Source organism: Siniperca chuatsi, linkage group LG6, assembly GCF_020085105.1.
Source record: "Siniperca chuatsi isolate FFG_IHB_CAS linkage group LG6, ASM2008510v1, whole genome shotgun sequence".
In the NCBI taxonomy this organism is placed as follows: Eukaryota; Metazoa; Chordata; class Actinopteri; order Centrarchiformes; family Sinipercidae; genus Siniperca; species Siniperca chuatsi.
The window spans coordinates 11,475,322-11,496,566 of record NC_058047.1 but is presented as its reverse complement, the minus strand read 5'-3'; the positions used below and the strand labels follow the sequence as shown (position 1 = coordinate 11,496,566).

The 21,245-nt window shown below is 39.2% G+C and overlaps 1 protein-coding gene across 4 annotated transcripts in view; it reads right to left on the bottom strand.

Annotated features, from left to right (window-relative positions):
- mast3b (microtubule associated serine/threonine kinase 3b) overlaps positions 1–21,235 on the bottom strand; it is a 38,437-nt gene extending 17,202 nt beyond the window's left edge. The window contains exons 1-7 of one of the 4 annotated variants that reach the window (XM_044200577.1): positions 20,910–21,235; positions 18,177–18,266; positions 8,080–8,168; positions 5,618–5,690; positions 2,894–2,914; positions 2,499–2,577; positions 13–170 (exon numbers count right to left, since the gene is read on the bottom strand). In XM_044200577.1, the coding sequence (XP_044056512.1) occupies positions 13–170; positions 2,499–2,577; positions 2,894–2,914; positions 5,618–5,690; positions 8,080–8,168; positions 18,177–18,266; positions 20,910–20,956 (557 nt within the window). In that variant the 5' untranslated portion in view covers positions 20,957–21,235. Of the gene's footprint in view, positions 1–12; positions 171–2,498; positions 2,578–2,893; positions 2,915–5,617; positions 5,691–8,079; positions 8,169–13,199; positions 13,697–18,176; positions 18,267–20,909 lie in introns of those variants that run through there. The other 3 variants (XM_044200578.1, XM_044200580.1, XM_044200581.1) reach the window with 3 other exon arrangements.
- Between the last annotated feature and the right edge of the window lie 10 nt (positions 21,236–21,245).

Sequence of the window (21,245 nt, the reverse complement as noted above, 5' to 3'; positions counted from 1 at the left end):
AGGATTAGTTACCTGAGGCTCCGGGAACGAGGTCGTATGACTGTCGAGGGCCGCCCATCCTCATCGGTCATGCTGTCTGTGCTGCGGAAGTGTTTGAAGAGGAAGTGCAGCTCATCTTGTGTCGGCTGGTAGGGAAGCTGGTGAAGACGTTCCTGGGAGGAAGAGGAGGACTGCAGACACAAAGAGGGATCCATCAGTCGGAAAACATTTTTACATTCAACATGCTGGTAATTTAGCCAAAACAAAAGCCAAATTTACCATCTCATTTCAGCCAACCTGAGATAATTGTTTTGATATTAACACTGAATGATAATCGGTAATAACGACAGTTGCTCAGGTGAATTCTGAAGGAACTGCAATGTTTATACTGGACCTTTATATCTTGTGTAGTGAGTTTAATATGGTGCTGCTGCTAGTCCCAGTTATAAACAGCTATATCTGGTGGACAATAGAAAACCTTTTGTGGAACTATGACCAAAACTAAAACGGATTGTTTTGACAGTGACCTTTTATCAACATAAAAAGACAAATAATTGGTTATTGAATAATTTTTTTAATGGTGGGGTATGCAATTCTAATCCAACACACGTCTTTTTGTCAAATTCCAGTGTTTGTACACAGCCCTGGCTCTGTAAATGCTAAACAAACAAAGTGGCTCGGACCGAGTTTGCCAAGATATGCTGTTGTTGTGATGTTAGCTATAGTAGCAGGAGAGTTGTGAGTATCGCTGTCTGGAGCTGGTGTGCTGGTTCTGGGAAACATCTCATCCTGTTAGCTTCACAGCAGCAACTGTAGGGACAGTTAGCTAACCCACAACCTAGCTAAGCTAACCCACAACCTACCTAACATTAGTTATTTTACTTGTCATGGTATTGGGTTTCTCCAGAATCACATACTGCACCTTTAAAAAGGCCCCATAGAGACAGGAAAGGGCAGAGAATATACTGGGAGGTCACACATGTTAAAACTGAACTAATCCAGCCTTGGTTGTCACAGTGGATGATTAACAAGACCAAATTAAGCCAGATTTAAAAGGTGCTAAATGTAGCATTGTGTGGTTGTCACAGTTCCAGCAAACCCTGTTACTTCCTTTTGCAAGGAGGACGTTGCTACTTGTCAGTCCTGCCTTTTCAGTGGCATCACCCTGTTTAACAGGGATTAGAGTCACTACTGCTAAAACCCACAAACATGTGTTCAGACAAGTTAGGCAGACCTGAAACAGGGCCGTTAAAAAAAGGAACAGCAGCAAAGTTGTGTTTGGCTCCCGTATTGTGAGTTTGCTTCAAATCTGAGCTGGTGCCTCTCATATATTCCAGCAGCATAGCGCACTCTGTGCCAACATAAGCCCGACCAACTGATAATCCACCTGTGGAGGATTTAAATGAGGCACACAAATTTATCTGGTGTTAGAATTTAGAACAGTGGTCAGTGGTCACTTCATGAACACCTCTCCAGACAATAATTAAATTATTTCTTCAGGTATTGGTGTAAACAATAATGAAGCCCACAGAGGCATAATTATTTCCACAAATAAGTTATGTTCCATGTCTACTGAGGCACTGAGTAAACTCTTTTAAACTGAACGGGATGCGGTGTAAATTGCTGGCAATCTGTTTAATTTTGCGGCGCATGTGTCCTGAACAGAAGAGGGCCAGCATCTGTGAAGTCTCTTTCTAATGCCTCAGTATAAAGAGGGCAGTGAAGCCCACTGAAGAGCCCTATTGTCCCCACTGACCTCTGGGTCTGTGCCTGGATCTACCCAATAAACTTCCCTATAATAGCTGCACATGGCAGACTTTCACCACAGACTCAGCACACTCTCCCCCCACTGCAAACTGTAAATTTGAATGCTGTTTCATTATATCATGTAAACTAACACAATTACAGCTTTATTCTAAAGTAAGACATTTGATATACTATTCTCAAAAACATATTTTTGAAAGGACTTTGAGTGAGTAACTAACTTTAAAGTAAATTCCTGGTCTGACCAGGATAGTTTGACATTCAGCCTCCCAAAAAACTTAAATAGTAATTCAGGAAATCAGCTTTTCAAATACTAAACAAAAATCACATTTAAGGCCAAGTTAACAAAGTTACCACAGCTGATGGTAATGAAAAAAAAAAGTCTTCTTAAAGTGTTAATGTGACAAATATGTGTTTTGTTGAAAAGCTGTCATTAAACAATGTCACTTATTTAATCTAATAACTAAAACAGTGATGGTACACACACACACACACACTTTACTTCATCCCCTCATTTACATGCACACACACAGACTGTGTGAATTACTTCTAACACAGAGTTCCACAGACTGGTAGAATGACTAATTCAAGCAGATGATGGAGGAAAACAATTAACGGTTTGTCATCTCAGGCTTGGCATTCACTGTCCCTTATTGCATAAACGAATGTGTTATTTGGGCTGAGTGAGGTGTTAGAATTGCCTGGCCGCCATTTATCGACCAGGGAGGACGGTGCCATGTTTCGGGATGACTTACAGAGACAGTGGAGCTCGGCGGGTTGGTTCCATAGCCAGACGAGGGGAGGGATGCCAGGGACCATCTCCGGCCCTCAGCTCTGAGAGAAACGGACATGCATGTTACATAAGCCTCAGCAGCACTGGCATTAGTTAGCATTTAATATATGTCTTACATAACAGACGATGGAGGAGTCCTGTGACTACGAGAGCATGAAATTACTGTATATTTTTCAAAATCATATATAAAACAGGGCTCTCTGTGTCCTCACTAGATTCAAAGCAGCTCTTTAGTGTTTTGCTATATGCAAATCAAGCTATACCTTCACATAACAAGACTTTTAGGAGGAAAAACAAATATAAAATACAAGCTTTAAAAGACAACAGACATGGTACAAGAATTTTAAAAGAAGCTACCTGTCGGCGCGAGCCAAGTGACTGAGATCACGACAGCAGCAGAGAGAAAGGGAAAAGCATAGAAAGAGTTTCAGTGAGTTTTGGGAATCTTGCGCAAGTGATCCTGTGACCCCTGGCATTCAGATGAGGGATTAGTACTGACAATGTTGCCTTCCTTGCCAGTTTTCATTTGTCCAGAAGATACAAGGAGTAGCTAGCAAAGTAAATTAATTTGAGGATATAGTTTACATAACAGAAACAAATCTTCACTTCAAAGCATGACCAGCGAAAGGATCTTGTCGCCAGTTTGGATTTGCAACAGCAAACTATATATATAAAAAAAATTAAAAACACACACCAAAACTCGAAGTCGAAAAAAAAAAAATACTAAAAGGTTATGTGTTATTTTATTTGGCATGTTGTTTGCAAGCAAAGGAAACAATGAAGTTATTACACAAAGATTTCCCACTGTAAACTCACTGGTTGAATGAAAGCGCCAACAGTGCCATAACATTCAGAATTAAATCTATTTGCTCTGACACACTGAATGAGCAAGATCTTAAAGAGTGATGTTAAATAGACCAGGACAACTTCACAATGTGTGACTGCATTTTAACAGCTATTTATCAAAAAGGATCTACTCTGATTCTCTCTTTAGAGTTCAGTTCATCAGCTGATCATGAATTTCAACTGAAGAGCCTCAGTAAACACTGACATATAAGAAAACCAGAGTTGCAAGCAGCAATGAACAGGGTCGCTGATTGTTCTGGAAAGTTTTGAGTCTTTACTACTGCATCACAATAATAATAATAATAATAATAATAACAATAATAAAAATAATAATAAAACTTTATTTATAGAGCACTTATCAAAACAAAGTACAAAGTGCTTCACAACTTGATAAATAAAATACCACAGTGAATGATGAAATATAAAGAAATAAAATATATAAAATACACAAAAGAAATAAAATAAACAGCCAGTTCAGGTAAAATCATGATATGCTTTCCGATAAAAATGTGTTTTGAGGAGAGACTTAAACTCAGACAACCTAATTTCTTCAGGCAGGTTGTTCCAGAGCCTCGGGGCCCTGATAGCAAAAGCTCTGTCCCCCTTAGTTTTCATCCTGGACCCAGGAACAGACAGGAGACCCCTGCCCGAGGATCTCAAACTACGTGAAGGTTCATAAGGGATTACAAGGTCTAAAATATAATCTGGAGCCGGGCCATTAAGAAAATCAATCCTAAAACAAACAGGGAGCCAATGTAAAGAGGCTAAAACAGCTGTGATGTGGTCGTACTTCTTGGTCCTGGTTAACAGCCGAGCAGCTGAGTTTTGTACAGTCTGCAGTCGTGTCAAAGTTTTTTGATTAAGACAAGTGAGGAAGTTTGCGACCAAAAACGTTGCATTTTCTGTAAACGTAGTGCTGACAGTGTGGGAAAGCATTACTTTCCTCAGCACAATAGATGATTATATGGTAATGCACTAATATATCATAAGACAGGACCGTGAATGTTTCTTGTCTAAAAACAGACATAGAACTTGTAAAATTAAAAAAGGTTTAAAGATTTATTCACAGATTACCTTTCATCTTGATATTAAGCTACTGAATAATATTTTTTACATGGATGCCAGCACCAATTTTCTCAAAGTAGGTGTCTTGTTCCCATCGTATTTAAGGACAGAGCATCTGAACTACTCATGAGTTTTTAATGACTGTTCTTGGGTGTCTTCAAGGTGCCGCCTCACTTGTAGCCTCACTTGTAGGCAGCACATGCCTGGAGCGAGACAAGCGTGTTGCCATGGGAACCGGGCTGAATGATGTGTGAGTGGGCTTCAGGGGTACCCTCTATCTAACTGCACTCATCCTGCTGAGGAGAAGTCAGCTGTAAGGAGACCTGGCAGAGGGGGGAAGGTGTGAACGCTCCAGGCTGAGTCAGCCTCAGTCACCTTGCTGCTGTTTCTCTTCAGCTTCCAGACTATCTGCCTCCATCCCAGCACACACACCGAATCTCACAGGAAACCCTCAGAGTGTGATCACGCATTAGATTTATTTAATTACGGAGTTCTTTAAAATTTGTATTTGGTTCATTTGGGTTCACATTGTCAAGTTTCAAAGATCCAGGGCTTGTAAACAAGAGCCACATAGACTCAGGAATCAAAACTAACTGTAGTTCCTGTAATTTTATCTAAACATGATGCACGGCCCACATCTTTCTGGGAAACGCAACAGGATTTGATAAACCAAATCCAAATATTTTGTATATTGCCCTGAAATTTTATGTTGGCAGGGATACCAGACAAATAAATTAAATTATTAATAAATAACTAATTCCATATAATTGCTACTGCTGTGTAACCTAGAGATCTTTTTGTTAGTGCAGAACAGATCAGCTGAACATGCAAAAATATGAAATGTCTCCACAGGCAAGCATACAAACCAGCATATACGGAATAATATATGAATAATGCATGAATACGTACTTGCTCTTAAACAGAGGTTTTCTTTAAAGGAAATTCCTATTCACCCTATAGTTAGTACCAAATTGCACATTTAATGTATCTCCAAGGAACATAAAAAAAAAAGAAAAAAGAAAATGACAGACCTGTAAATTAAAGCGTTACCCATTTTTTTAACCATTTAAATGGAATACAATCATTGTAATCTGAGATCCTTCAGATGTGACAAAAAACAAAGATATCACTTCAGGGGTAAAAGGATTCAAGAGAGCAGTGCTGACATACCTTCGGGCAAATGGAAAGTTAAGGCAGGCACTGGTCGACACATTTCGAGGGCTGTCTAGAGGGCTGCTCGCAGCTGAAAGAGGAAAGACAAAGTTACTACTGGTATTATTCGCAACTGTAATAATAAACTCATGAAAACAGAACAGAGAAGACCACATGGTTGCATTTACAAGTGGAACTGTTCCAAAAAAGATGACATCATGTCTATGCAGGAACCCTCAATCACTGCAAAACCCAGCGGCATTAACCAGCACTTTAGAAAGGTCCAATGTATCATCTTGGTATTACTTTTCCAAACATTACAGCGCCTATCTACGAACAGTCTTAATTCAGGGGGAAGCCTCATCCAGTTTGGTCTCACTAGAGTCTGGAGGTCTGAGTACACTAGAGACTGTGGTTCGTTTACATGCAAGTGGTTGAGTACCAATTAGGACACAAGAGAGACCCAATTAGAGCCTGATTGCACTCAGTGATTAGATAATCCTCGGCATGATTGAGTTCAAAAGGGAGCATGTTCACATACTGCGGGTATGAGGACCTCTTGAGCAAAACTCTTTTCATAGAGTGCAGCTGCTTCATGGCATTAAGGGGCTGTACACTACTATCTGTACTGTTGTTGATTCAGAAAGCAGAGGGACAACAACCATTTAGAAATGTCCTATCCTTCAATTATCTTAACACTTTCTGCGCTTCTATCACAAAATTGACTTGGAGATGTTCCAGGGCTGAGTGATGATGGTAGAACACCCTTTATTTTCAATATTCTGATCACAATTAGAGCTAAACTGATAGATCAGCCAGGTCGATATATCAGCTGATATTAGATTATTGCAGTTATATCGTATTGGTATACATGTCTGCTGATAAGTAACCAAACTAGGTTTGAGTTAATTTAGATATTTACATAGTTGTCCAACAGGGAGCACGGACAAGTTGATATTTTTCAACTGTAAAATGTCCCCCTCAGTATGTATTCTTTAAAAAACACAAATCTAAGGTATCCATTGATGAAGATTCTTTGTTTATGTTATGTTAAAAAAACAAAACAAATTACTAAATTGTCCGATATATAGTTATACCTTTTTAACTCCCAGACATCAATATCAGTAAAGGCCACAAAAATCCATTATCAGCTGGGCTATAATCACAATAATTACCTTCAATCATTGGTCTCAACAATTTAATTGCAATTTCTTGTATTTTATATCAATCTTTACTGTGTTTGCCACAAACATTTAGGATCCGTCGGGGGCTGGAAGCTGTTTGGTGGAAATAGATATAGCGAAAAGGTGTCTTGTTCAATAATGAAAATAAAGTGTTAAGGATTCAATCTTTATTCTTAATGTCACCTTTATTTTCTGCATTAACAATAATTTTCCTAATTGTTTCCCATCTGCAGTACATCCATTACATTCCCTCTCTTTCTGCTCCTCCCTCAGTTTCACTCTGCCTCTTCTTGTTCTAGCCGGGACCGATTCTCCACTAAAATGACATTTAGATTTCATTAATGCCAACTTCACACTGGGTGTTTTGTTCAATAATATTCATATATTAGTGACTGTCTTTGACAACTCCAGTGTGTCATAAATTTAACGAATTTAGTTAATGGCTACTGTTTGATAGCAGGTATGCTCCAGCTCATTTGAATATGTCTGAATATTCTGCAGTGTCAAACAGATACTGGCTATGGTGCGGCTTACAAGTTAGCGTTGAACAAGCTTAATCTTGTATTAGTGGGCGTGTGGCAAGACAAGGTGCCCTACAGCTTACAAACATGAACGTGAGAGGAGCTGATACTTTAGCAGCATGCTACATGAGAAACAGTGATGTGTTCATTTGCATTTTCATTAGATGTCATTAATCAAACAGTGAAATTTTATGTTTTCACAATGAAAAATTCTACATTGAAATAACTGTGTAAATCTGATTTCTAAGGTCTAGTACTGAGTGTGTGTTCACATCAAGCCTGTTTGAAGTTCATAACTTCATCTCCAGTGTTTGGTCAGGTGAGAACGAAACTATTTAAAAACTTTGGAGTCACCAAATAACACCACAACACCTAAACATATTGGGCCTGATCTGGACTGACACTCATATTTAGCAATATCCCAGTGGACAGTATGGACATTAAGAAGAGCACAGATATTCATCCTGCTGAGTTTAAATTGCAAGCGATGGAATCAGGTAACAATGCAATGGGCTGCGTTGGTGTAGACATGTGTCAGGGCACAGTTAAAATACAAACCAGAAAGTCAAGTTTAAAGATTAATTAAATGCCAAGACACCATACTGCAGTTTATACTTTGAGGCAATATTGTGCAACTGTGGAAAGTTAACCTGACGGCAATGCTGCAAGGTATTTTAGCTGCTAAATGCTATTTGACTGGCCAATGCAGTGCACTGCTAGATGTCAATGGATTTAATTAGGATTAAAGGTTACTAAATGTTACAATAGATCTTACCAGTATGGAGTGAGAGTGGGGAGAGCGGCCGGGACAGCGTTGGTGATGGTGTCCCGACACCGAGGCTCTTCCTGTTGCTACTGCGACAGCTGGAGCACAAGCAGGAAAAGAGAGAAAATTTTTGAGATTGTCCCCCAGGTTAACTTATCTGGCAAGTGATAAAGCATTAAAAGTTGCAATGTGTAAAAACTGAGACTACTCTCCACCTGTCTAATTCATACTCCAAAAAAATTGGGGCAGCATATCACATATCAGGTCATAACTGCTGCTAACTGCAGTTAGCTAGTTAGCTCAGTTAGCTGTGCAGCTAACTTAGCCGTCCTAGCACAGGAGCTTTAAACCGCCAGGAGGAGGATGTTTTTAGGCCTGGGACGGGTGGACACAGCGGTTAATGCTGGCGAAGGCGGCACCAGAACCGGAGCCGGGCGAGTGGGCAATGGTACCGAGCTCAGCAGCCTCCCAGTGAACACAGCGTGACCACAGGGAATACAATACAGTACCGAGGTGATTTACAGCGGCTCCGGCTAGGACTCTGACTCCAGGGACAACTAAAGACACGGCGGGTTCAGGCGGGGGTCAAGCAGGAGAGGAGCGAGAGGGAGTTCGTGCATCAGAGAGGCAGTGACAGCATGTGGAGCCATAATATTTCCCCTTTAAAGTGGTGGATAAAGACAGTTTTGGTGCGTTTTATTTTGTTTCTGTAGAGTTTGAATGAAGTGTGTTTTACGATGCGTTAACAAGGCATACACTGGTCTTTTCTTTCTAATATGGAAAATAGGTGTACAAATATTTCCTTTCTTGACATTTTACGAGTTTATTTTGTTTATTTATTAAACTAAAAAAGCTTAGAGAGCTTGTATAAGATAGCAAACTCACCGCTCACACACATCCCTCAGCTGAAACTACACTGGGGAGGCCTAAGCTATACTATCGGACTATTGTCTCTTGAGGTACTATGATATGGTATTATGAGACAGGACAGGCCGGGTCTAGCTGGTTAGCATGCTAACTTAAGACGATATCTCTGCAACACAATACATAGATGTCTTTGACATAACGTCAAAACTGTCATTTCTTCACATTCTGTTGATAGTTTTAGTTAATTTTCGAATGTTTTAAACTCTTAAATCTCTTAAATTCTTAAACATTGCACCTTTAACACCTAAATCATCAATGTGTCGCACTACTGTATAACATAAATCTGTGCTTTTGGCATACTGTTTGTTGAGTAACGGCAAGTCTAACACTCCTGGTAATTAAAGGTTGTTTGTGGTATTTATTAAGTAGCATGTGGATTTGAAATATAAAATATAAGGAACTCAATCACTTTGACACAGACAGATTTATCTTAAGTATTTCAAGTTATCTACTTAGTATTTTCAAGATGAAAACAGCCTCCCATTGGTAACATGGTTAAATTACGCTAGACAGGTGTATTAACATCTTTCTGACAGGCTATTTTGTCATATGGGTTGCAGTGTTTCTGTTGAATTCATTATCGCTGCCATGCCATCACAACATTGCCTTATTTCTCATCATCATTTTTCTAGCAAGCTTCTGATAAACGTTCTCATTTGTCACCTCTAAGTTGATATTAACAACCTAAAACACTTAGAGCACTGTGTCACTGCTAAGATGTTAGCATCGAGCACTGAAGGAAACTATTTACTGGGAACACGTGGATGATTCCGGTGTTTCTCTTTATCACTAAACAGATAAGCTGAACGATAAACCAATCCAGAAAGAAAATAAGTTGGTGTATTCCTTTAAACGGAGTGTAATCATTTTGGCCCTTGGTTTATTCACCTGTGTTTACTTGTTTGACTCATTCAATGCTTCAACATGTATTTATATCTAAGTGTGTGTTTGTATTGAGCAGCAGCTTGAGGACACAAAAGACACTTTATTACGGTGTACACAGGGCAGATTAAGAAGACACTTGACCTCTAAAGTAACAGACTGTGATCTACTAAGCTGGAACTATTGAGCCACACTGAATAAACCTGAACAACACCAAAACAGATTCGTGTTTGTGTGCAAACCGGAAGTAGGCTGGGTATAAACTGGCACAGGTGGAAATGTCTAGTTTTCTGTGTACTGTTTATTTAATTACATATAAATATATTCTCATAAAACACTTAGTGGAAGATTTTCTAGGTTATTTTACTTCCACTTTAAATTAGTTTTAAGTGTTTATATCATTTCAGAATTTCATTATATACATTCTTTTATTTTAGTCCTGAAAAGTGTTTCATAAAAGCCTATTTTTGTTTAGGACTGCCTATCACTCAATTTGAAGAAAGGCATTTCACATGATAGACATCCCTGATTAAACAAAAGAAGACTGGAGAAAAGCTATTAAGCCTAACAAAGAAAGAAAAATTAAGAATGTTTTGTTGCAGTTCATTTAAATTTTTATTTAGTTTTCATTATTTCAATTAACAAACAAGATTACTGGGGGTGCGTTCAACAGACCTTTCTCCTGCACTGCTACAGGACAAATGTAGCGTGGAAACAGGTCTTCAAAAGAGTGCAAACCAGTTTATCTTCAGATGGACAGATTGTGCACCAGGTAAACAAGGGTGTGCACTGTGATCCTTAACTACATAGGTCTGGCAATGCCAGACTAGCTCAGTGACACACATGAATGTCAGTTCCTTCTTTTCTTCCCTACGCAATTATTTTCATCAACAATAATGTTTCCATTAATGGTTTGGTTTATGAATTTTTCATTGTCTGACTACTATTCCGTTTACCAGCCATGTAAAAAATAAAATAAAAATGAGAGAAGCAGAAAATCCTGTCATTTGAGAAGTTAGAATCTGAGAATGTGTACTAACGGTCTATGGTCCAGTTAGTAAAAAATGTAACAATATTTACTTTAGGGATGCACCGATATATCGGCCAAACACTGGTATCAGCCGATATTTGCCTTGTTGACTGCTATTGACAAATAGGATGACATTCACCGATGGCAGTGGCCTATGTTTATCTGCTGTGTCGCATCAATTTTGCACAGGCTAAATTTTTTACATAATCTTTAAAAAATCTTTTTCATGTGAAAGAAGGTTATATTAAAAGGTTGTTTATTACATTCGTATGATTTAATTTATGCTCATTCAAAGATCACATAATGAAGGGCTGAATGACTTAAAAACAGATCAGTTATTTTTTTATAACGATGATTTCTTTGTTTCCTTGGCACAAAAGGGGGAATAAATAACAACAAAAACAAAATAAACAACAACAAAAAAAACATCTGTATTGGCATCAGCTATCAGCCAAATTGTTATTTTTGGCATCGGCCCAGAATTTCACAATCGGTGCATCCCTTTATTTCTTCTTTATGTTATTATAGTGGCAGTAATACAGTTTATAGCTTCCATTTTCAATTTGTCCATAAGTGACAAGGACAAGGTTGAAGTCGGTTTCATTCTTCCTGACCCTCAGAGACAGTATATGTGAGGTATGAGCAATGCATTTGTGTGACAGACGGGATGATGTTGTCAACCGCAAGCAGACCAAAAGTTTCTGAAAATCCTCTGAACACTTGCAGTTTCTGCAGTTACCAAAAATACACACTTCATGGTTGAGTACAGATGAGGCTTATGATATTTAGCTGGAAGAACTGAGATTTCTTTCTCTCTGCCCACAGAGATTTAACTCAACCGATGAGATTATTTCCGCCTTCAGAGCAGCTCTGCCTTGAGAAATGTTTATGTAACTACAACTCTAATCTGCAGGCAGATGCATGACACACGAGCTTGGCCGTGTCAGATGAAGAGGGAAAACTGATGAGAGCCAAAATACAAAGAGGAAACCTCCTGTCAACAGACTCAAGGCTGAAGGGAGTGTGTGCAACGACAGCAACAGCAGGACCAGCTTGAGCCACAGATGTCTAAGACTCTGTCTGCGTGTGTGTGTGTGTGTGTGTGTGTGTGTGTGTGTGTGTGCGTGTTTGCATGTGTGTGTAAGGGGGTGCTAAATAATCCTCTGGTTCTGAAAAGAAGGGGCCAAATTTGACACATAACATTCAACTGAGCAGATTTTACTGTGACACCAGGGTGAACAGTTCACACAATAGTGCTGAAACGATTAGTCAACCAATCAATTATTAGACTGACAGAAAATTCACCAACTATTTTGATAAATCGCTTGTCATTTTCTAAGATAAAATACCAAACATTGTCTGGTTCCAGCTTCTCAAATGAGAATATTTGCTGTATTTCTCTGTTTTATTGCCTACAAATTGAATATCTTTGAGCTTTGGACTGCTTGTTGTACAAAACAAGGAATTTCAAGACCTCGGGCTCTGGGAAATTGTGATGGACATTTTATATATCACAAGATTAATCTAGAAAATAATGAGCAGATTTAGTCCACAATGAACAGGCCACACAGTCAAGGAACTGACTGTGTGGCCTGTTCATTGTGGACTAAAGCTGCAGTGTCATGGCCTGCATCAGACAGTGAACAGCTGCAGGTTTTTATCTCCAGTAATAACAGTAAACATGACAAACAATTAACTATGACCTTGAGTCAGTAATTATCATCACACCAAAGATCACCAATATAAACATAAAAGTGTAAATATAGACTTTCCTTCATGTAAAAAGACTTTTTTGTGTATTTATTTAACTTCAATTGGTGTGATACCATCCACACAGTTGTGTGTGTCAACTGAAAACTGCGCCTATAGTTTGGGACATTATAGATTTAACGTTAATGTAATGTTACTTCCAATTTCAACAAAGAAAACTGTATATTGTGTCTGATATGAGGCATTACTTTTGAGAATATTCATTCTACAGCAAATACTGTCAGCAAACTGTATTAGCTGCTTTCGGTTATGTTATTTTCTGGACAAAAGCTATGTATCAACACAAACTCGTGCTTTGTACTGAACAAACTCATCATCAAAGTTGACTAGCGTTAGAGCAATCGGCTTTGAGAGGAGCAGAGAGCAGCTAGCTTATGTTGGGATAATGTTAACATAACGAGACCAGCTGCGACCGATACAATTAAATGACAGCATTTTAACATAACAAAAGCCCAAATAAACCGTCAAACTAGCTTGAGTTTTAACCGCCATACCCCAACTCTTGATAACTATACGTTACCTTTTCGAGCGCTTCAGCAACGCTCCTGGAACAAAATGGGACTTGTTCTGACTCGGCACCGCGGACCAGTGACTCGGATCCGACATGCTGGAGGATTTTTATTTTTTTACTTCAAAGTTAATGGTGATTTCAAAAAACTGAAGCTCGGGTCGCTGAGAAACCCGCTCCTTCTCCTCCTCCTCCTCCTGCTGCTGCTGCTGCTGTTGCTCTCCCCGCCATCGTCTCTTCTCCTCGGCGGTTCCTTTTGTATTCACTGCCTCGTGCAGTCCCAACAGCTCTGGAGCTGCCGTTACATCCTCCGGTCGCCTCTCTGACCTTGGTCCTGTCCCCGAAACATCACATCCATGGCGGTTTGTTTGGTGTGTCTAACACCGTTCACTCAACAGCGGAACACTTTAGTTTGGCCAAACAGACGCTGCTGGTTGCGCGTGTATCCGTGTGAGCCAGCGAGAGCGTGATGCTACGTTCAAGTTCTGCTCGTTACCTCCTCACTCGTGCATAAAGCTGTTCAATTAACCATTTACTGTCAGAAAATAGTAAAAACAAATAAATAAAATGCCCATCACAATTTACCAAAACCCAAGGTGACAACTTTAAATTGCTTGTTTTGCCTGACCAACAGTCCAAAGCCCAATGATATTCAATTTTCAATATTATAAAACCAAAACCATCAGCAAATCTTCACATTTGAAAAGGTGGAACCAGCGAATGTTTGGCATTCCTACTTGATAAAATAACTTGTTTTTGATCAGTTCAATCAAAAATTGTCAGTGCAAATGCTAATGAGAGTGCTGCCTTGCTTACAAAGCAAAATTTTTAGTTTTGGCTAAACTGACCCCAAAGAATATTTAGAGAACAAAACTTATAACATTTAGAAAATGCAATATATAATGAAAGCATTACTTATAACATTAAGATAGGACATTTATTGTAATATGTAGTCTTTGGTTGTAGTGTAAACCTGCAGATGCTTCAGTCACTTCAGTGTAATAAGGTTCAGGTTTATTTATAAGTTTATTGGGACAATGCTCATTGATTAACAGAAAAAAAAACTGTAAATGAGCCAGAGTTAGCCTCGAAGACTATTTTCCTCAGTTGTCCCGGACTTAATACTGCAATGTTACTTATAAAATTCATATACCATAAATACCATGCAAAGTGCAGTACATGCAATTTTCTATCCATGGATTAATCAACTGATCGTTTCAGCTTTACTCAAGGTATTTACTGTATGACTACGATCCCTCATTGGTTTAAAGCAGCTTTGGGGTCATTTTCAGTTTGCTTTAACAGCAGCATAAGACAGTGACATACTTTGTTACAGCTCTAATCACACAGTAACGGAGAGCAGACCAAAGAACCGAGGCTGCTAAGGATTGCAGGAGTGAAACAAAGCTCCATACCACAGTGACTCCTACATTAGTTTGACAGTATAACACAGCTGAGTGGTGGAGATGCTCATAGTTCTGCTCTGTTCCTGCTCCTCAGCAGGGTCACACCATGGTTTATACATTTAAAAAATGCAATATCTTTACATATACTATGATGTTAGGTTAACCCCTGATGTAATGTTTGGTTGAGTGCAGACTATTTGGTCAAAGTTAATAATAGTCAGAACCATTGCCATAGAAACACTCTCTTCATGTTTACCTCTTCTGTCACTTATACCATTGGGACAATTTCCTACAGAACCTGAAAGCAGCGTAAGATGTTGTTGGGTTATACCACTAGGAGTCTGGTAGAGGAGGATCCTAGCCAAACTTTTAAACAGTGGTACATTCCACTGCATATAGTACCTCTAATGTTTATCTATAGCCTGTATGTGTGTACAGTATGCATTTTAATTTCATTTTATATCAGAACAAAAACATCATGCAGTGTATATACTGTAAGTGGAATGCTGAATCTGTAACAGCACACACAATCAAAAGAAATTGTATTTATTAATTTGGATTGAGGCTCTAATTATCCTCAATTTGAGGGTATAAAAAAAGCTAAATACTATTTTAAATGTGTTATTTCACAATTTATTTTTCAAGTGGTGCAGATGGTTAGTTCCTTTATAAACATTCGATAAAATACAATACATTAGTGTAGGTCCATACCTATAAGTTGCAAGGAGTCTCTCACTTTTGGAATTGACGTAGATACATTAGAAATTTAGGAATACCTAAAACAAAGTAGTATACAGTATGATTCCTACCTATATGAAGATGCATTTCCAATGTGGGGAGAACTGTATGTGTGCTTTGAATGATGATTATTATCAGAACGCTGTACATTTGTGGAGTTCACTACCTTTTATAAACATTTACATGATTAAAAAAGCCCCCTACTTTTCACGTCTGGTTTGTTCTTTTTTTTAGTAAATATAAACCTTATCTGAGGCTATCAGCAATGCTGTTACTAGTGTCCATTTTGTCAAATGATCCCAACAGATGCAGCAGTCCTTGAGAGAGAATTTTTCCAGTGTCTATCCAAGACCATTCAGATTTCTTGAGCAGGTTATAACAAATTCACGGTTTTAAAATGTTATCAACAGTTCGCTGATATCTTGTTGTGTCCCTTTTTACAAAAACAAACTATAATGCCGTCCTGTCTAAATAAATCTTTACTCTTCCATGCCCTAGTAAGACTTTGTGCCTCAGACAGCCTGGTCACAAAGGTGAAAGAAGTCTCCTTATCCTCGGCCACTTCTAACTGTAGAAATCTCAGTGTCTTTTGAGTAGCATTTGTGTTGGATGCACTCCTATTTCTTCTCACATTTGCATTCACATTCACATCTGCGTGGTCAGGTACATGGTAATCTACTACAGCTGTACACCAACAGTAGGCCACTGCGGTCATCAGATCATGGCTTATTAGTTGTACCTCAAATGAAGCATAAGCCTATCGGTGACTGTACCGTTTTGGTTGTGGCTGCTAAACTGTGGAAATCTTAAAAATGCCTTTGTTTAGTTTTTCCAATGTTGTATTTTGTCTATAGCTTAGACTTGTTTTTACAGTATTTTCATGTTGTTTTAATGTATTTCATGTTTTTTTCTATTTTAGACATCTGCTATGTAAAGGTGCCATTATAATAAAATGACAAAGCTTTAATATATGTTGCACTCTCCCCATACACTTAATATGAATCCTGCACCAGGTACCGAGCAGCACTTGTCATATTAGTTCTCTGCATCGATGTCATCAAGACAACCTTTACATATTCAGTGTATCAGAATCAAAGGTTGAGAAGCAATTTACTTGCATACAAATATAGAATCTGATGCAAAAGAAGGAACATGTTTCTGGATGGTGGAACAACACAGGGAGGTCTCCAGTGCAAAATGCTGTATAGAATGATGCCAACAAATGTGCAATCTGCCATACTGTGGCACCAGATTACTTAGACTGTGTGAAAACTGAGTCGTGTTAAGGAATTCATGATTATCACATCTGAGAGATTTTTCCCACTAAAATTTGCTCATTTTTCAACAGAGAAAATGGGATTCATTACTGTACAGTGTGTGGTGTGACAGCCTGGCACTGCTCACACATCCAGAAACATGCTGGATGCAGCCGCCTCTGTTTGCAGCGTTGCCTTCCTCCACAGCACCCAGCACCGTTGCCAAGCAACCCAAATAGACTTAGAGACAACTAATAAATGATAGGTCTTCACTGGTGAAACAGAAGCACCTCAATATACAAAAAATAACTCAGACTTGTTGCATTTTTCCCCCCAGAGTTATTCCATTTATATTTCACACTTTTTAATTAAGTTATACTGTAAAATCCCTAATTAGAAAACCATTCAGCAGAAAACACTTATATTAGCTGTTAATGTTACTGTTACTGTTCAATCAAGGTTTTAAAATGTGGACAGCTTCGATATCAATAAGCCAGATTAAAGCTTTACTCTACTCTGTCATGTTATTTTTGTGAATTGGTAGCATGTTTTAAAAACAGGTTCTGAACAAAACAATCACACCACAAGGTCCATTTAGCAGCTGTTCTGGAGCTTTCGATCATATCACACACTCTTTTTCAGCAGATGGAGTTTGCCCCAGTTTTCATATAATTGTAGATGTTCAAATGACAAGATCGTGTGATATGATTGAAAGCGCCAGGGCAGTTACTAAATGGACCTTGTGGTGAGATTGTTTGTCAGCTGCTGTTCCAAAAGTCAAGAATTAACTTTCAATCTTTTTACCAAATAATTAAAATTTTATTATTTTGAAGCTATAATGCATGTGGCCAAAGTCTTATCACTTCACTCCATTTTTTGTGACATTGCAAATAGTGTGGCATCTTCTTTGCTTTTGGCGGTATGAATTAGTGGACGTTCACTGGCACAGACCAATTCTTCCAAGAACGAACAAGGTAAAAGCATAAGGCAACTGATATTCTATACTTTTGTTATTGCCAACAAACCCAATGAAAAAAAACAAAAAGTGTTTAGTCACTCGATATTTTCATCCTTTCTGCAACTCTGAGTCCATCTGTTACTACTAAAGATGCAAATCTTTACAAATGGAGCAATAATACATAGTTTCATTTTGTAAGAATTTCCTAAAACAGCTGGGCAATATAGTTTTTAGCAAACGTGACGCAAACCGGAGTAAATAGTTTGTTTGTTGAGGACTACTTTCAGTAGTGGATTAATACACATTTGGTGCTCTTGTGAGTATCTGCAACACCAGGATGTCGGTATGTGGGATTGAATCAAAATAAACTACAGTTCCCATGTTTATTTGTGGTAATGAAGGAACATGTCACCCAGTGCGAAAGTGTGGCTCATTTATGTTTTTAATAGTTTTTGGAGAACAATGGAGCTCTATGGCATTAGCTTTATCATACTTTAGCTACACAGACAATACTTGTTAGGTGGATCAGTTAATTATTGGTTTTGTGGTGAACTGATTTGTTGATGAGAGACTTTTTTTAAAGGCACTTAACATACATAGAAACAGTTTGCGTGTGACCTGGCTGTCTTACCTCCAGGGATGAAGGGTTTGCAAAGGGCTGCAGGGGCTGCATGGGCTGCATGGGCTCAGGAGGGTGGGGCTCTGGCAAGTGGGCGACAAACTGTAAGGCAAGACATGTTGGCATGGATTAGTACGCCGACAAGCACCTCAGCACACCGACGGCTCACCGACGGCAGATCTTTGGTCGAGGGTTAGAGGTTGATGCCTGCCTCTCATTGGCTGACGTCAAAAGCTGATGGTGAAACACACAACAACTGTCTGCAGTGTGATGCTGCTGCCTCTCTGTTAACACTGTTTATTACAGGGTGGTTGGATGCAACACTGGGTGCATCCGCTTTGCCAGCTTCTAACCTCTCATGAGCTCTTACACCACAGGAAGTTGGCAGCTGGGTGTCAACACAACAGAAAGGAAGTTTCATCGTCACAACACATGTTTACTGAATATCTAATGCAACCTTTAACAGTGTTAGGGAGTGACTGACATTTGGCAACACACTGTATGTTATGATGTTGATACAGGCTTGACTTCAGATTAGATTTTACAAGGACCATGTTCTTCAAGTACCTAAAATCCACAAGAACAATACACTTTGGGTTGCTGTGCACCCTACACACAAAAAAATCCTCAGACTGTACTTTTTAAAATAAATATCATCTACCATTGCACGTCTTAACAGACTATTTTTGCATCAAAATATGCATGCTCAGCCATCCTAAGGTCTATATCACCCTCATGCTGACCCAGCGCAGAAGCCGTTTTCTATTGATTTGCCTGCTCAGATGTAAGCTCTACCTTGTGTACTCCACAGTGCTGTTATTGTCTCCCTGCTGCAGAGGCTTCTCAGTGCTAAACACAGCACCAGCTACCAAAGCACTAATGAACGTGTTGTCATAGTAATGCAGGGAGGATGGTAGGAAAAACAACTCTTTGCACAAAGACTCCTCATTCTGTAGTGCCGGCTCATAATTACACAAAACATGCAACTCATTACGCTGTATTTCGTCTTGTCACATTTTCTCCTTCAGACCCCTAAAAGCCCTCAACGGTGCTTGAGTGAGTAACCATCCGTCATTTCCATTTTGTATTTCCATTTTTTCGGCTCATCATGGACACTCCTGTAGAGAGTAGAAAACCTCAGAGTGACTCATTGGTGACATTCACACTGATTTTCGGATTTGCTCAGATGTTGTGTCATTCAGGGAGACTCTGAAATTAAGTGCAGTGGCAGCTACAACCTTTCAGTGGCAAGATAGCAGCAGGATTGTCTTGTCAAAAATAATCACGGCAAGCAAATTTAAAATTGTAGAAGAAGTATAGTAGAAGTATTGGCTTATTCCAACATATTTCAGTCATATTGTTACACCTCACTTGCAGATTAAAATATTTAAACTGTCAATAAAAAACAAGGTCTTAAATCTGGAAACAGAAAACTTGCTTTAAGTTATCTTTCCTAAATATGTTCAAAGAAGGCATAATATCTTGCAAAAAGTTTTAACAACAATTCTAGAAAGCTGTGTACCTGAATGCTTGTAAAGCACAATTATCTGCAATAAATAAGTATGAATACAAACAAACATTTTATGCCATGTTTGTCATTTTTGCATTGCTGGTGGTGAATGACCCCATTCTGAAACCTATATGTCACAGACTTGTTTCAAGCAAATGTGTGTCTGGGGGGCAGCTAAGTGCCATAAAATGAAAATGAAACAAAAACAGCACATGCTCTACTGAGATGATCCACGGAGGAGGCAGATGGATGGATCAGAGAATGGGCATGTGAGCAGGGAGCTCCTACGCCTTATGGATCAGCATGTAATGGGCAAAAGACCCCCCTCCCTGCAAAAAAGGCTACATTCACTCTGGAGGAAGAGTGGGCGGATATAAGACTGCAGTCATGTCCTTTGATGGAGATAGGATTTACAGGTTAGCAATTATGCTGAAATAAAATATCTTCTCTCCCAAAGACTGAAAGCCATTTGTCTGTCTTGGTGCTGTGAGGGGGAGCATGTGACTCATGCAGGAATCGTGGAGCTGGGAAAACACAAAACAGGCAGGAGCTGTACCTCTGAAACTTAGTGAAACATTTGGTCTGGTTAAAGTAAAAGATCTGTAAAAATGAACAGTGTTGAGAAACTGAAAAGCTGCCTAAAACTTTTAGACAAAATAACTCAATCAGTAGTTTGGTTCAGTTCAAGGTTGGAAAGCTGGATTTCTCCACATCCAGTCGGGTAGATAAGTTTAAAGATTAATAGGCAGGCAGGAAAACTGCCAATTTCGAGCCTGGTTTTTACTGATAACGCTGAGAATACTTATATTTCATAAGAAAATGGCTACTGATGAGACACCTGTAACGTCTCAAATTTGCGAAGTGCAGTGCTGTCTTCGAAATACAAAACACAGGCTAAACTGAAGCTGTTAAACTAGATAATGAAGCCTTAAGCAAATGTCATCGCCCTGGGAGAAAACATGAGCGATTATTTGCATGTTCGTCAGGTTCAGCTGGCTGTTTTGGTCTCACAGCTTTAGTGGCAGTCGTGTTTGACAGTTGTGGGTTTGAACAACAACCACTTTCTAGGAGGAGGTCTGTGTGTTGACACTGGAGTATACTGTGGTACCATCAAGACCACATGAGCACAGACATACTATTATTTGACTCTTATTACAACTTTAAAATACAACCGTGTCACATGACAGCATGCGGTTTCACACCTGCAGAATATGAAAATAAAAAGCAGAACTTACTCCAGAGTCAGAGACGGGATCTTCAGTTTATCTCGTCTCGACTTCATTATTGCTGAACACCAAGCGGGGGCTTCATTTACCACAGCGCAGCACCACTCTGTCTCATAGCCGGCTTCCAGCCACTCATCGCTGCGGTGGGTGACTAAAAATAACGCGTTTCGAGTATCATTTACCAGCGGCTTCAGCGGATTCCGGAGAGATTTTCCGTGGGAATAGGAATAGATGCAATAAAACGAAGTTACGTCTAAAAACAAATGAGGCGCCGCGGCAGTTTTGCGCGTTTCGCTCCTCGACTGTCTCCAAGGCGCACCGGAGAGCGACTGCCACAAAACCGAG